Source organism: Sceloporus undulatus, chromosome 2 (assembly GCF_019175285.1).
Source record: "Sceloporus undulatus isolate JIND9_A2432 ecotype Alabama chromosome 2, SceUnd_v1.1, whole genome shotgun sequence".
In the NCBI taxonomy this organism is placed as follows: Eukaryota; Metazoa; Chordata; class Lepidosauria; order Squamata; family Phrynosomatidae; genus Sceloporus; species Sceloporus undulatus.
The window spans coordinates 213303532-213316265 of NC_056523.1; the positions used below are offsets into that span (position 1 = coordinate 213303532).

A 12734-nucleotide genomic window follows, 5' to 3' on the forward strand; every position below is an offset into this window, starting at 1 on the left:
AATAAGTCCAGTGGATTGGAAGGAGGGCTCTTCATATATATATATATATATATGCACTTCTTCTTATTCTGTTTGGTTGTTGTTGTAGTTGTGGCTGCCTTCAAGGGATCTTCTCTGAAGCAAGGACCATGGCAAATGGATTGGAGGGAGCGCTCTTCTTATCTATGGCCGGTTACACACCGGCAGTTGGGACGTCCGCAGGACATCCCATTTTAAAAAAGGGGCGTCTCTTCTAGACGCCCCTGAGTTTAATACGGACTGTGTCCGTACAATATGGTGCCGGCCCTTCTACATGGCCGGCGCCATATTGACGTATCGGACGCTGAGCGTCCAAACGTCGCGCGGCGCTAATGACGTCACGAATGCGCCCTTGGCGCTTCGCGACGTGTTCAGTGCACCACGGAAAGAAGCTCCATTTTGGAGCTTCTTTTTTGCTCCGCGCGGGAGCCGCGCGGTATGGCTGTTGCGGCTCCCGTGCGGAGCAAGCGGCGGTGGCGGTAGACCGTCTCAAAGCGGCGGTCTAGAACCCGCCTCTATATTATATTTATATAACTATTACATTGCATTTCTTCTTTGTTGGTTTTTTTTTAATTTTTTGATATAAATTTTATTTCATACACACACACACACTATTTACATACAAATAAACCAAAATAAAAGCAAACATGTAAACAAACAAAGAACAAACAACATACACATATTTTCTTAATCAAATTCTAAAACAGGCATGTAAATATTTTATTTTTTGCAAATGATTATAACTATCAATAATATCAGTCATAAATAACATAAAAATTTTCATTGTTCTCTCTCTTCTCTTTGTTCACAATGATTAAGATTTCTTTCTTTCTGCTCTACATTAACTGTGCTCTGCATGCTATTATATTTTGATTATAAATATCATATAAATTGTTTTCTATTGCGTTTCTATTATTCCCTTTATCATATAACATATACAGTACTCTAATAATGATCTCTCTCTTTATTTTTCAGTGCCTATCTACATTCATGCCTGCAAAGTTACTTCATAATCACACACACCCCTTCACATACTCCACATTCTACCAAATACACACACGTTCTTCTTTGTTGTTGTAGTAGTAGTTGTGGCTGCCTTCAAGTCGTTGCTGACATATGGAGACCCTATGGTGGGTCTTTTCCTTGGGAAAGCTGAGTTCAGAAGGAGATTTTGCCACCTCCTTCCCTTGAGGCTGAGAGAGTGTGACTCATCCCAAGGTGGGTTTTTTCAGAACAGAGCAGGGATTTGAACTCTGGTCTCCAGAGTCGTAGTCCTATGCTGAAACCACTGCACCATGCTGGCTCTCGCATAGAAATATGAATCCATGCTTCTCAGCCATGCTCAAAATGGAGGACCTTTTGGGATTCCTCCTGGACAGAAGTTTGGAATGAAGGATGTGTCCTGGAAAAGGAGGACCTCTGGTCACCTTAAATGTGCTGCTCAGCCATGCTCCAAATGGAGGACCTTTTGGGATTCTTCCTGGACAGAAGGTTGAAATGGAGGATGTGTCTTGAATAAGGAGGATCTCTGGTCACCCTGGATGTGCTTCTTAGTCATGCTCAGAATGGAGGACCTTTTGGGAATTCCTCCTGGACAGAAGGCTGGAATGTAGGATGTGTCCTGGAAGAGGAGGACCTCTGGTCACTTTGCTCCCATCTGCTTTGGTGAGGGAAGCTTCCCTGTGACACTTTCCCCTCAGATCAGTTTGTACCTACTCTCTTGGGTGCTCACAGGCTGAGAAAAGATGGTGGTGGTGATGGTTGGGTGTCTTCAAGTTGTTTCTGACTCATGACAAACCTAAGGTGACCCTATCATGGGGTTGTCCTGGCAAGATTTGTTTAGAAGGCGTATTTGCCATGGCTGAAGCTGAGAGAGTGTGACTTGCCCAAGGTCACCCAGTGGGGATTCTACGATGGAGCAGGGGTTTGAACCCTGGTCTCCCAGTGTCCTAGTCCAGCACTTAAACGGTGTGACTAGACGTTCTAACCACAAAGGAGGACAAGGCACCACACAATGTAGGGCATTCAAGGGAAAAGGTGACCCCATTACCTTTGCCTCCTGAGGCTGAGAGAGTGTGATTTGCCCAGTGGGTTTCCATAGCCCAAGCAGAGATTTCAGTCCTGGTCTCTAGAGTCCTAGTCTCATTTTCAAACTACTACATCAGGCTGAGTAGGGTTGTCAGAGTAAAAAATGGAGGTGGCTCCTGCACTTTTAATTGTGTAAAAGAGGGCGTTTCAGAAAATGATGCTTGTCACAGAACCAGATTACAAGCAAGAGCTGCTGACAAAACCACCTTTGAATATTCCTTCCCTAAGAAAACCCAATGAAATTCATGGGGTCACCATAAGCCAATAGGTGACTTGGGGGCACATATGCACTTGTACAACCATTAGAAATCTGGAACCATCTTCATTTTTTGGTCTGTCAACTTTAGGGATGAGGGAATTTCTAGTAGACAATGTGGAAAGACCCAAATAGACCCGGGATAAAATGCTGCATACCCAAAAAGAGGTTCTGAATGCATTTGCATCATCAACTCCATGTTTATTTGAATGCTTGCACATGTGAACAACTGAACTCGCAGAGATGTGCATCAATGCAGTTTCATAGTGTCAGTTACAAACCTGGAATGTGTGAGTGAGATGATTTGCATCATCGTCCTAAGAAAAACGATGTGAATGACTCCAGAGTCTTCTCCTTCAGAAACAACTCCAGATGTTGTCATATTCCAGCCCTTTTAAGACCTAACCATTATAGACAGTAGTCACAGTCAGGGACCATTTGTGGGCCACAGGTTCACAATTCCTACCTTAAGGTGTATCACTTTAAGGTGGATTAATCTTAATACATATTCTTTATTTTAAATTAACATTTTTCTTATGCAATATTTATCTTTTGTCACTCTCTTCAAGACTGAAGGTCCAAATTTAGCCCTTCTCCCCACAGTCTTGAAGGAACCAGTGTGGTGTAGTGCTTTCAGCATAGGACTAGGACTCTGGAGACCAGAGTTCGAATTCCAGCTCTGCCATAAGAAGTTGAACCCATTGGGTGACCTTGGGCAAGTCATATGTTCTCAGCCTCAGGGGAAGGCAATGGCAAACCTCCTCAGAACAAATCATGCTAAGAAACTCCAATTCGCCTTCGGTTCGCCATAAGTCAGAAACGACTTGAAGGCACCCAACAACAACCCCACAGTCTTATTCCGACTCTTCCCTTCTTCCTGCTCTGAGTCCAGCTGCTGTTTCACATAGTCTGAATTCCTTACATTGTAAGAGTCTCAGGTCTCACTTTGGGGGAAAGGTGGGATATAAATCAAATAATTCATGCTACATGCTTATCTAGCCCAGTATCTACTACTCAGACTGGTGACAGCAGCTCGCCAGATCTCAGATGGAGGTCCTCTGAGCATTTTAACTAGAAGTGGCTGAAACTGAACCTGTTGCATGCAGTGTGTGTGGTCTGCCTCAGAGCATGATTTGTTGGAAAACTTGTTCTGCTTATGCTCCACTGGATTATTTTCTTGTTTAGCTTCCAGTGTATTCCAGTTGAAGTTAGAAAGAGCTGTAAGTTCTTTTCTGGCCAGGTGGCAGCCCTAACTTGATCTGCTTCTGTTCCTCTTCTGTGACCTTTATGTTGCTTGCACTGAAACTTAACCATCTCTGAGTTGCTGTTAAAGCAGCTTCGAGGGCCAGTTCAAAAGTAAATAACCTTGGTCCAAAAGACACTGCAGAAATAATCCGGTTTGAGACTGCTTTAACTGCCCTGGCTCAATGCCAGGGAATCCTGGGAATTATAGGCTGTTGTGGCACCAGAGCTTTCTGACAGAGAAGGCTAAATGTTCGACAAAACTACAGCTCCCAGAATTCAATAGCCTTGACCCAAGGCAGTTAAAGTGGTCTTGAACTGGATTATTTCTGCAGTGTGTTTTGTATCCCTGTCTCCGAACCTGCAGACCCAGCCTTTCTCATTGCTGCTGTTGTACCTTCAAGTCATTTCTGACTTATGGTGACCCCAAGGCAAACTTATCATAGGGTTTTCTTGGCAAGATTTCTTCAGAGGAGGTTTGCCATTGCCCTCCCCTGAGGCTGAGAGTGTGTGACTTGCCCAAGGTGACCCAGTGAGTCTTATGGCCAAGATGAGTATCGAACTCTGGCCTCAAACTATTACGCTACATTGGCTCTCCTCCCTCTCTTAATATGTTCTGATAGAGCCCCATCTTCAGATTATACAGTCACCCCTCCTTTCTCATATCTGCAGTCTTGGATATTCATAGAGGACCGACCTCCATTATTGTCAATGGAGTGTGCCCCATGGCGCGCGCCATGTGCGTGCTCACAGGCACATGTCCCATTCAAGATTATGGGCTTGAATATGGCAAGTCTCCATTTACGCAGGAGCCCAGAATGGATCCCCCATGAAAACAGAGGGCCAACTCTATTACTCTATGAAACACCAACTGCACAGATCATGCTATATTAAATAAAAGCATGTACTGAAGGATTGAGAAAATACTACAGTGCTTTTTTCCCCCTACATAGGTTTTGAGTGATATAATGGTCAAAAGTATCTTTACCATGTGTCCTTTATTGCAGTCATAAAAGAAGTAGACTAACTTGGAGATTAAATAATATTATGCAGAGAGCCATAGCGATGTTGTGGTTTGAGTTTTGGACTTGGAACTCAACTCTCCAAAGAGTCAAGGGTGAGAACAGGTCTTCAGTGAGATAGGGATTAATGGGGAATTAGGATTCCTGATTTATTCACATGACTAGGATACATTTGGAATCCACAGATATTCTTCACATGATTTGGATACATACAGTTGAAATCTCTTCTTTTTATAGTTCTGGGGTTTTAAAAAAATATTCTCATCCTGGTTTATAGCATCTGTACCTAGTGACACGCTTGGTCACTTCTGTATCAGGCAGAGTGAGTTTATTCCAGGAAAGTTTGTCGCACAATACATTCCATAGGCCTGTTACAGACTGGCAAAATAAAGCTGCTTCGGGTCTCTTTGGAGGTATGTTGCTTAAATGATGCATGAATCCTAAGAGTCCGGAAGCTGCACCAAAGCTGCACTCCAGTGCTTAGGAATGGAGTGTGGCTTTGGCGCGACCTCCGGACTCTTAGGACCCATGCATCATTTAAATAGCATACCTCCAAAGAGACCCCAAGCAGCTTTATTTTGGCAGTCTGTAACAGGCCTTAGTTTTTAAGGTACATAGCTCTCTCTCTCTCTCTCTCTCTTCAGTAGATTAGCATAGCTATCTTCCTCACATTCCTCTTGGGTTCAAAACACACTGCAGAACTGATCCAGTCTGAGACCACTTTAACTGCCCTGGCTCAATGCTAAGGAATTATGGGAACTATAGTTTAATGAGACATTTAGCCTTCTCTGTCAGACAGCTCTGGTGCCATAACAAACTACAATTCTCAGGTTTCCCTAGCACTGAGCCAGGGCAGCTAAAACAGTCTCAAACTGGAGTATTTCTGCAGTGTATTTTGAACCATGGAGAAGAGTACACATGCTGAGTGAGCTTAATACATTATTTGTGGGGGGTTTTATTGTCATTAACCGTATTGTGCTGCTTTATTTGATTTAATTGAGTTGTTTCGAATTACATTTTATTGTTCTCTGATATTATAAATATCATAAATTAAATAATGAGGCATTTTACAGTGTATTGTACTGCTAATGTCACCTGTAGTATGCTCTTTTGGCTCTGGAAACCATTCCTTTGACATCCTTTCTTTATAATATGTAATGTAAGCAAATGGTTTAGTCATTCTCCAAACTACGCCTATAAGGTCACTTTCTTCTGTTTACTTTAATAGGACCAGAGACTTCTTTGGCAGCAACAAACTACACTAGATGTTTGGTTATTCATATTTGAACTTCTACAGTATTTTTATTGGTTTAATAATGAATAATGGTTCCCATTGACATAAGAGGCATAATATTTAGTGTACAATTTTGTGGGGAGGAGAATTGGGGGAGGGACACCTTATTTTTGTTTTAAGAATAGTTATGCAGTTTTGTCTTGACTGATTCAAGAACTTTGATATAAATCTATATATAATCTCAAACTGTTTTGTTGCATTTTTCATAATTCATGTATTACCCAGGGGATATAATAGCAGATCAGAAGCCAAGGGAGCTGTAGAAAATGGTGACATATAATGAAAGACGAAATACATCACATTCCCCTGTGCATTCTACATGAGGAAAAGAAACTGTGGTTTTACAGTACCAATCTAACTTTAAATCCCATGCATGTCTTGCCAAGAACATGCCTTAAGGTCACCATAAACTAGAAATGACTTGAAGGCACACCACAACAACAGCAACAGTCCTGCATAACTGCAGGATCACTTGCCTGTCTTGTACATAATGTTGCAGAAGCAGACAGTGGTTGTGGTTACTCTGGAAGGAAGGAAAGATGAGTGGATTAAGTCACACTTGTTTTGAAATTTACTACTTATATCCAGGGAGATGCAATTAAGATGTCGTTTTATTTTGACTGGCCCGTTCCAATTGTTTATACATCAGGCATTGGAAGACATGTCTTTCTGAACCTTGCCATGTGGCAGAGTTCCAGGTTTTGTCACATGAGAAACACTGAGCACGGTTTTTACAGTGTCTTTCTTATTAGCTACATTCAAAAGCCTAATGAGATAATGCATCTGCACTAACATGTTCCTTTGTGAGTTAAAATTCAATGCTCTTTTTAAAAGCTGTACTCATATGAATAAAAGCCTCTGTTGTAATTAAAATGTAACTGTTTTGTGGTAGTTGCTTCTTAGGCAAGAAGCAGTGAAAGTCAGAATTATTGTTTGTGGAGAGTGTTCTGTCTAAGAATTAGTCTTAAAATATTATTTTTGCTGGAGGCAAGAAAATTATTTTTTGCCCTCTCCACTTTGCTACCTAATGTCTTGATGGCAGTAAATTTTAACGACACCATGTCCACATCTAACTTTTTTTTTCTTGCTCTTAGCAACACTCAATAATCTGATTATGTATATGTACTTGAGATACCATTGCTCCTAATCTCTGCTGCCCTGCCATGGATGCGTACTGTATTTTAATCAAATCAAAGATGAAAGGAAAGAGATTTTGACTACCGTCAGTCACAGAGCCGGTACAATCTTGATGTTGCCAGTTTCTTATTATGCTTAACTAAGGTTAAACAATCAGAAATGGATCCTTTCTCTACACAGCAGTATTTTTGAGTGCAAATTTCCCTACTAGGCCTATTTACAGCTTGTGTTACATCAGTACTAACACTAAGTAGATTGGAGCTCAGAGTTAATTAGGACTTTTACCTAACAAGTATGACTTTGCCACTTTAAGCCAATCTGAGTTAGTCCAAAGCGTGGTGTACTATTTCTTCCAGCTTAACCACTAAACGTTAGACCCAGGAGAGGGAATTTGTACTTCAGAAGAAACTATGTATGATGGGGTGAGAAATGAACAGAAGGGCAGATTGATTCTAAACAGTGTGTCAGGACATGCATGGCAGCAGTGGGTGGGATTGGTGACCAAAGGGTGAAGCCACTACTGGCTGCCACCTCTCTCACGCACCATTCATTCATGCACAACCCTGTCTCTCACACACAATTGTTACATGTAAAATTCTCTCTCTGCAGGCTGCATTTCTCTGCCAGCTTACCTGATTCATTCAAGCCATCTGAAGAAGAGACAGTTTCATTCCCATGATGGTGTACAGTACACAAAAGCTTATGCTAGAAATGTCTTTTTCTTGGTTAGTCTCAAACATGTTACAGGGCATACTGTACATTCTCTTAAACTGAAACACGCTAGCATAGTAGTTTATTTCCCCCAGGAGAGCGAGCAAAACATGAATAAACTAAGTGGATATCTGGTTGTTTAGTTTATAAATAATGTTTATTGTTTAATGGTTATAATTTGGTTTTATATCCCTTGGTGAAAAGAAAATTAGTCTGAATTTATGTCACTTTCTTAACCGTAACAGTTTCATTTGCAAGGATAAAGATGATTTAATTGTGTTTTTCCATCCCACTTTGATTTATTTTATGTCTGGCTGTACTTTACCTCATGTGAGCCTTGAAGTTTCTATCTGCAAAAGTGAAAATAATGTAAATAAGTGCTATGCTGAAGTATGGATCAAAAAGTAAGATGGGAATGTTTCTTTCTTCTAGAGCACATCCAGAATTCCCTAGTGTGCAAAACATTTCCTGTGGGTTGGAAGAAAGTTGTCTGATGACATGGTGCTGAGTCTTCTCAATTCCAGCTGAGGTAAATAGAAGAAATTGATGTTATCAGATTCATTACACTAATTAAACCAAAGAGTTACCTCTTGACATTTTCATAGTTATGTCATTTGAGACTGGAACAATTACCTCAAAAGTAATTGCAGCAGGCAAGATGGCTCAAATGTATTCTAAGGTTGAGACATAATATTGAACCCCGTCTCCCCCCATAGCTTTAAACTAGGTCAGGGCATGCTCTATCTTGAGTCATAGTGAGCCACTTGTCTCTGGTAGCAGATTTGGAGGAATGGGAGTATGAATACTTCTTGGACGCACTGCCTATCTACCTCTGTGTATGCATTTTTCACTCCCACTTTCCAGTTATACCACATTTGAATTGTGCATCCATGTTATTAGGATAGCAAGGTTTGCCACAACCTATCTATTCAGGCACCAAAGCATCCCTATGGTAGTCTCTGAAATGCAGGTGAGCGTGATGGTATGGAATCCTTGGGACTAATCTTGATAATGTGAAAGTTAAGTTGTATGCCAAAGTATCATAGCGCACCAGTGCTTCCCAAGTTGACTGATGTGGGAGGGGCAATGATTATTTTTTTCAGTGTATCAGGGAATGGTACCAAATTTGTGCCCATTGGCTACAGTTGTTTCTTTCCTGGAAACTTGCCGGGGACTGACAGCTAGTGGCTTGTGAATTGGCATCAGTTCCTGTAGTACTGATAGAACACAGTTTGACTTCAGCATTTGAAGACCTGTGAAGACTTCTTTCCTTTGTTTGTCCATTTACTTAGAGATTACAAGAGAAGCAAAGATACTAGTTTTGTGCATACATAAATTTACATTCATGTGCTTCTTTCATTCTAGCTCTGGAATGGCCAGCCAGAAAACAGAGGTTCAGAGTGTGATACTATATAATGATTCAATGATAGAAGGAATAAGTGACCAGGTGCTGCTGGCAGTAGTGCTCAGCTTCACATTCATTGCTGCACTGGCGTATATGCTTTTAAGGTGAGATGTGGGTAAAATGTGGTAGACATTTTTTGGTGAGATGTAAAATGTGTATATTTAAGGTAAATTCACATTTTTATTGAGTCTAAGTGCTTTCTGATGTTGGACCAGTCACACTCTCAGCCTGACGTATATCACAGAATTGTTATGGTAAATTGGGATTAACACTCCTCTACACACACAAGCATATACATGATACCCATACCAACCATGTTTAAAACCATAGACAATTTCTGGAAGAAGTTGATCTTTTAACAGAACTCAACATCCTAACCTGAATAATTAATCACATAGCTTTAATAGTTGTTGTTGTTATTTCTTACCCACCTCCCTATGGATCGAGCACGGAACAATAACAATGGACAGATAAAAAACATTTTCCCCTTAGATTAGCTACTTAAAATAATTAAACCATTATGTTGGCCTACTCCATTTTATAGTTTTTTGGATGTTGCTAAACACTCAAATACATCTTTATCTTTAAAATAGCATTGAAGTTATTCTCACTGAAGAAAATTTGATGCCAAATGTGTTGCTGGAGATAAAGCTTTGCTACTGTGAAGAAAGAGATAATGGTGGTATTAAGCACTCATACCTTAGTGCTTTTTAAACATTGACATTTAATTTTGGAGTGTTCTAATGGTATTTATTTTTCTTAAAATCTATATACTATTAATCTAATGAGTGGGATTTTTCTCTGTACTTTAGTCCAAGTGAGGCAGCACTTTGTAAAACACCATGACGATTCACACAATTAGAATGTATTAGGATTCTGAATTAGGAAATAATATCATTGTGTTTGACTTTGCTCTAGAAGTGTTTTGTTATTTGTATAATCTCTCATTCTGTGTTTTCCCCCCTTTTTCTTAACAGAAATGGGCATCCAGATATTCATCCAGACAATCAGGAGCTTGTAAGAGCAGTTAGACAACAAATACAATCAGAACAGGTGTAGTATTCATTCTATTTTATATTTAATTTTCTTTCTTTTTTTATAAACTGCATTTGTTGCCAGTGATTTCTCAGAATATTTTTTCATGTAACCACCAGTGTGCAGATAATTAATTGTTATAGTGGCTTTTGTATTGCTTAGCTTCTTGTTCTAGGATAGGATCTGGTTATCATACATGGATGTTGGAGAAGGAAAATCATGCCTCATGAGCTAATTGAAAGAGCTGAAGACAATTGTCCCCTCAATTCTTTAATTTTAGGTGTAACTGCCAATCCTGTGTATATAAAATGACATCCCCTGTGTGCAAAAGCCTTGAGGAGACTGTGAGCTTCTCAGATGTACATAAAACATATCAGTTCAATGTGTAGAAGCATTTAAAGGAATAGAACTTGTCACACATAACTCTGGGTGATCCTGCATCCAGACCAATGACTGTTTGCATGTGCAAAAGAGAGGGAAAGGAGGCATTAAAACATGTTGAAAGCTGTCCCTCTGCAGTCAGGGAGACATTCCTGATCTTGGCAGCCTTCCCACCTGAGAAACCACATCATTGAAGGGATGGACTGTGGCAGCCTGATCAGCCATTTCAGAGACTTTCATTGTGTATGAGTGTCTGCACTCACAAATATGGAGCATTTTACGGATAATTATGTAATACATAATTTTCTTTTTTAGATTAATTTTTTTATAAATATTTAACATTATCTAATTTATCATCAAAACAGTATACAATCAAAAATAAGGGAAATGGAGGGGAATAAGAAGGGAAAAAAAGAAAATGAAATGAAAGAGAGAGAGAGAGAAAGAGAAAAGAGGACAAATACCATAGGACCCTGACACACACACACACACCCATCCTGTCTATAATGAAGAAAAAAGGGGGAAATGATACCATTACAGATCCAGCTAAATAATCCTACTAAAACTACTAATATTCCTGGTTTTGTAGTTTTATGAGATATTAAAATCTTTGTTGGAAGAGACCACAAGGGCCATCCAGTCCAACATCCTGCCATACAGGAAATCACTATCAAAGCATACCCGATAGATGGCCATCTGGCCTCTGCTTAAAGACCTCCAAGGAAGGAGACTCCACTACACTCCGAGGAAGAGTGGAGTCGAACAGGCCTTACTGTCAGGAAGTTCCTCCTAATGTTGAGCTGGAATCTCTTTTCCTGTAGTTTGCATCCATTGTTCCAGGTCCTGTTCTCTGGAGCAGCAGAAAACAACCTTGCTCCCTCCTCAATATGACATCCCTTCAAATATTTAAACAGGGCTATCATATCATCTCTTAACCTTCTCTTCTCCAAGCTAAACATCCCCAGCTCTCTAAGACATTCCTCATAGAGCATAGTTTCCAGACACTTCACCATTTTAGTCACCCTCCTATGGACACGCTCCAGTTTCTCAATGTCCTTTTTGAATTGTGGTACCCAGAACTGGACACAATATTCCAGGTGGGGCCTGACCAAAGCAGAATAGAGTGGCACTATTACGTCCCTTAATCTAGATATTATACTTTTATTGATGCAGCCTAAAATTGCATTGGCTTTTTTAGCTGCCGCATTGCACTGTTGACTCATGTTCAGCTTGCGGTCTACTTGCGATTAACATTCTCTATCAGAGAGATCTGATGTCAATAAACTATAATCCCCAGAATACCATAGCATTGAGTCATGGCAGTTAAAGTGATGTCAACCTGGATTATTTCTGCATTGTATGTGCTGCCACTGTTAGATTTCTTATTGCTCAAAAAGGCGATAAATGGTTTCCAGTCTTTCAAAAAGTCTTTGCTTGGCTTATCCTCTAGAAACTATGTTAATTTGGCCATTTGGGCTAACTTAGAAATCACAGCAATCCATTTTTTCCATCATTGGTGCTACAATCCATTTCCAAGTTTTCTGCAAACAACATTCTTGCTACTCTTGTCACATATCAAAGAAGTGATTGATATTTTCTACCCATTTCTTTATCCACAATGCCCAACAAAAACATTTTTGGTAACATTACAAAATGTATGGCCCAGAACAGACTGCCCCAAAAGGGTGGCCTGGCAGCAGCCTGTTTCCCTCTAGAAGGACACAGCAGCCGTCAAACCACACAGCGTCCCTCCGGAATAAAAAGAACCCAGAAAAACCGGGTTCTTTTTCAGTCGCCGGGCAGACATCACGTGTGCGCCAAAGGCACACTCATGAGGTAAAGGACACAGAGCAATGTGTGGGTGCTGCACGTCTCTTACGTCAGGATGGAAGCGCCAGTGTTGACGGGACACCACCATCAGGCTGCCCCCATTACATACTAGGGTTCAAGACTGTGTGGTTGCTGCACAGTCAAGAACCCTAGTATCACTGCCGCCACGCCATTTTCGGCCCATCTGTCTTGGGCCTTTAATGTTGAATTAGCATAGAAATCTTAGACCAGTAACTTTTCATCTTCTTACAAGCCCATCAAAGATAGATAGATAGATAGATAGATAGATAGATAGATAGATAGATAGATAGATAG

General features: G+C 40.5%; 1 protein-coding gene across 1 annotated transcript in view; it reads left to right on the top strand.

The window, feature by feature from the left end:
- The first annotated feature begins 1217 nt into the window (after window positions 1-1217).
- Window positions 1218-12734, top strand: part of RNF170 (ring finger protein 170) — an 18577-nt gene continuing 7060 nt past the window's right edge. The window contains exons 1-4 of the mRNA XM_042449773.1: window positions 1218-1236; window positions 8201-8297; window positions 9134-9277; window positions 10151-10226. Of these exons, the coding sequence (XP_042305707.1) occupies window positions 9141-9277; window positions 10151-10226 (213 nt within the window). The 5' untranslated portion in view covers window positions 1218-1236; window positions 8201-8297; window positions 9134-9140. The remainder of the gene's footprint in view (window positions 1237-8200; window positions 8298-9133; window positions 9278-10150; window positions 10227-12734) is intronic.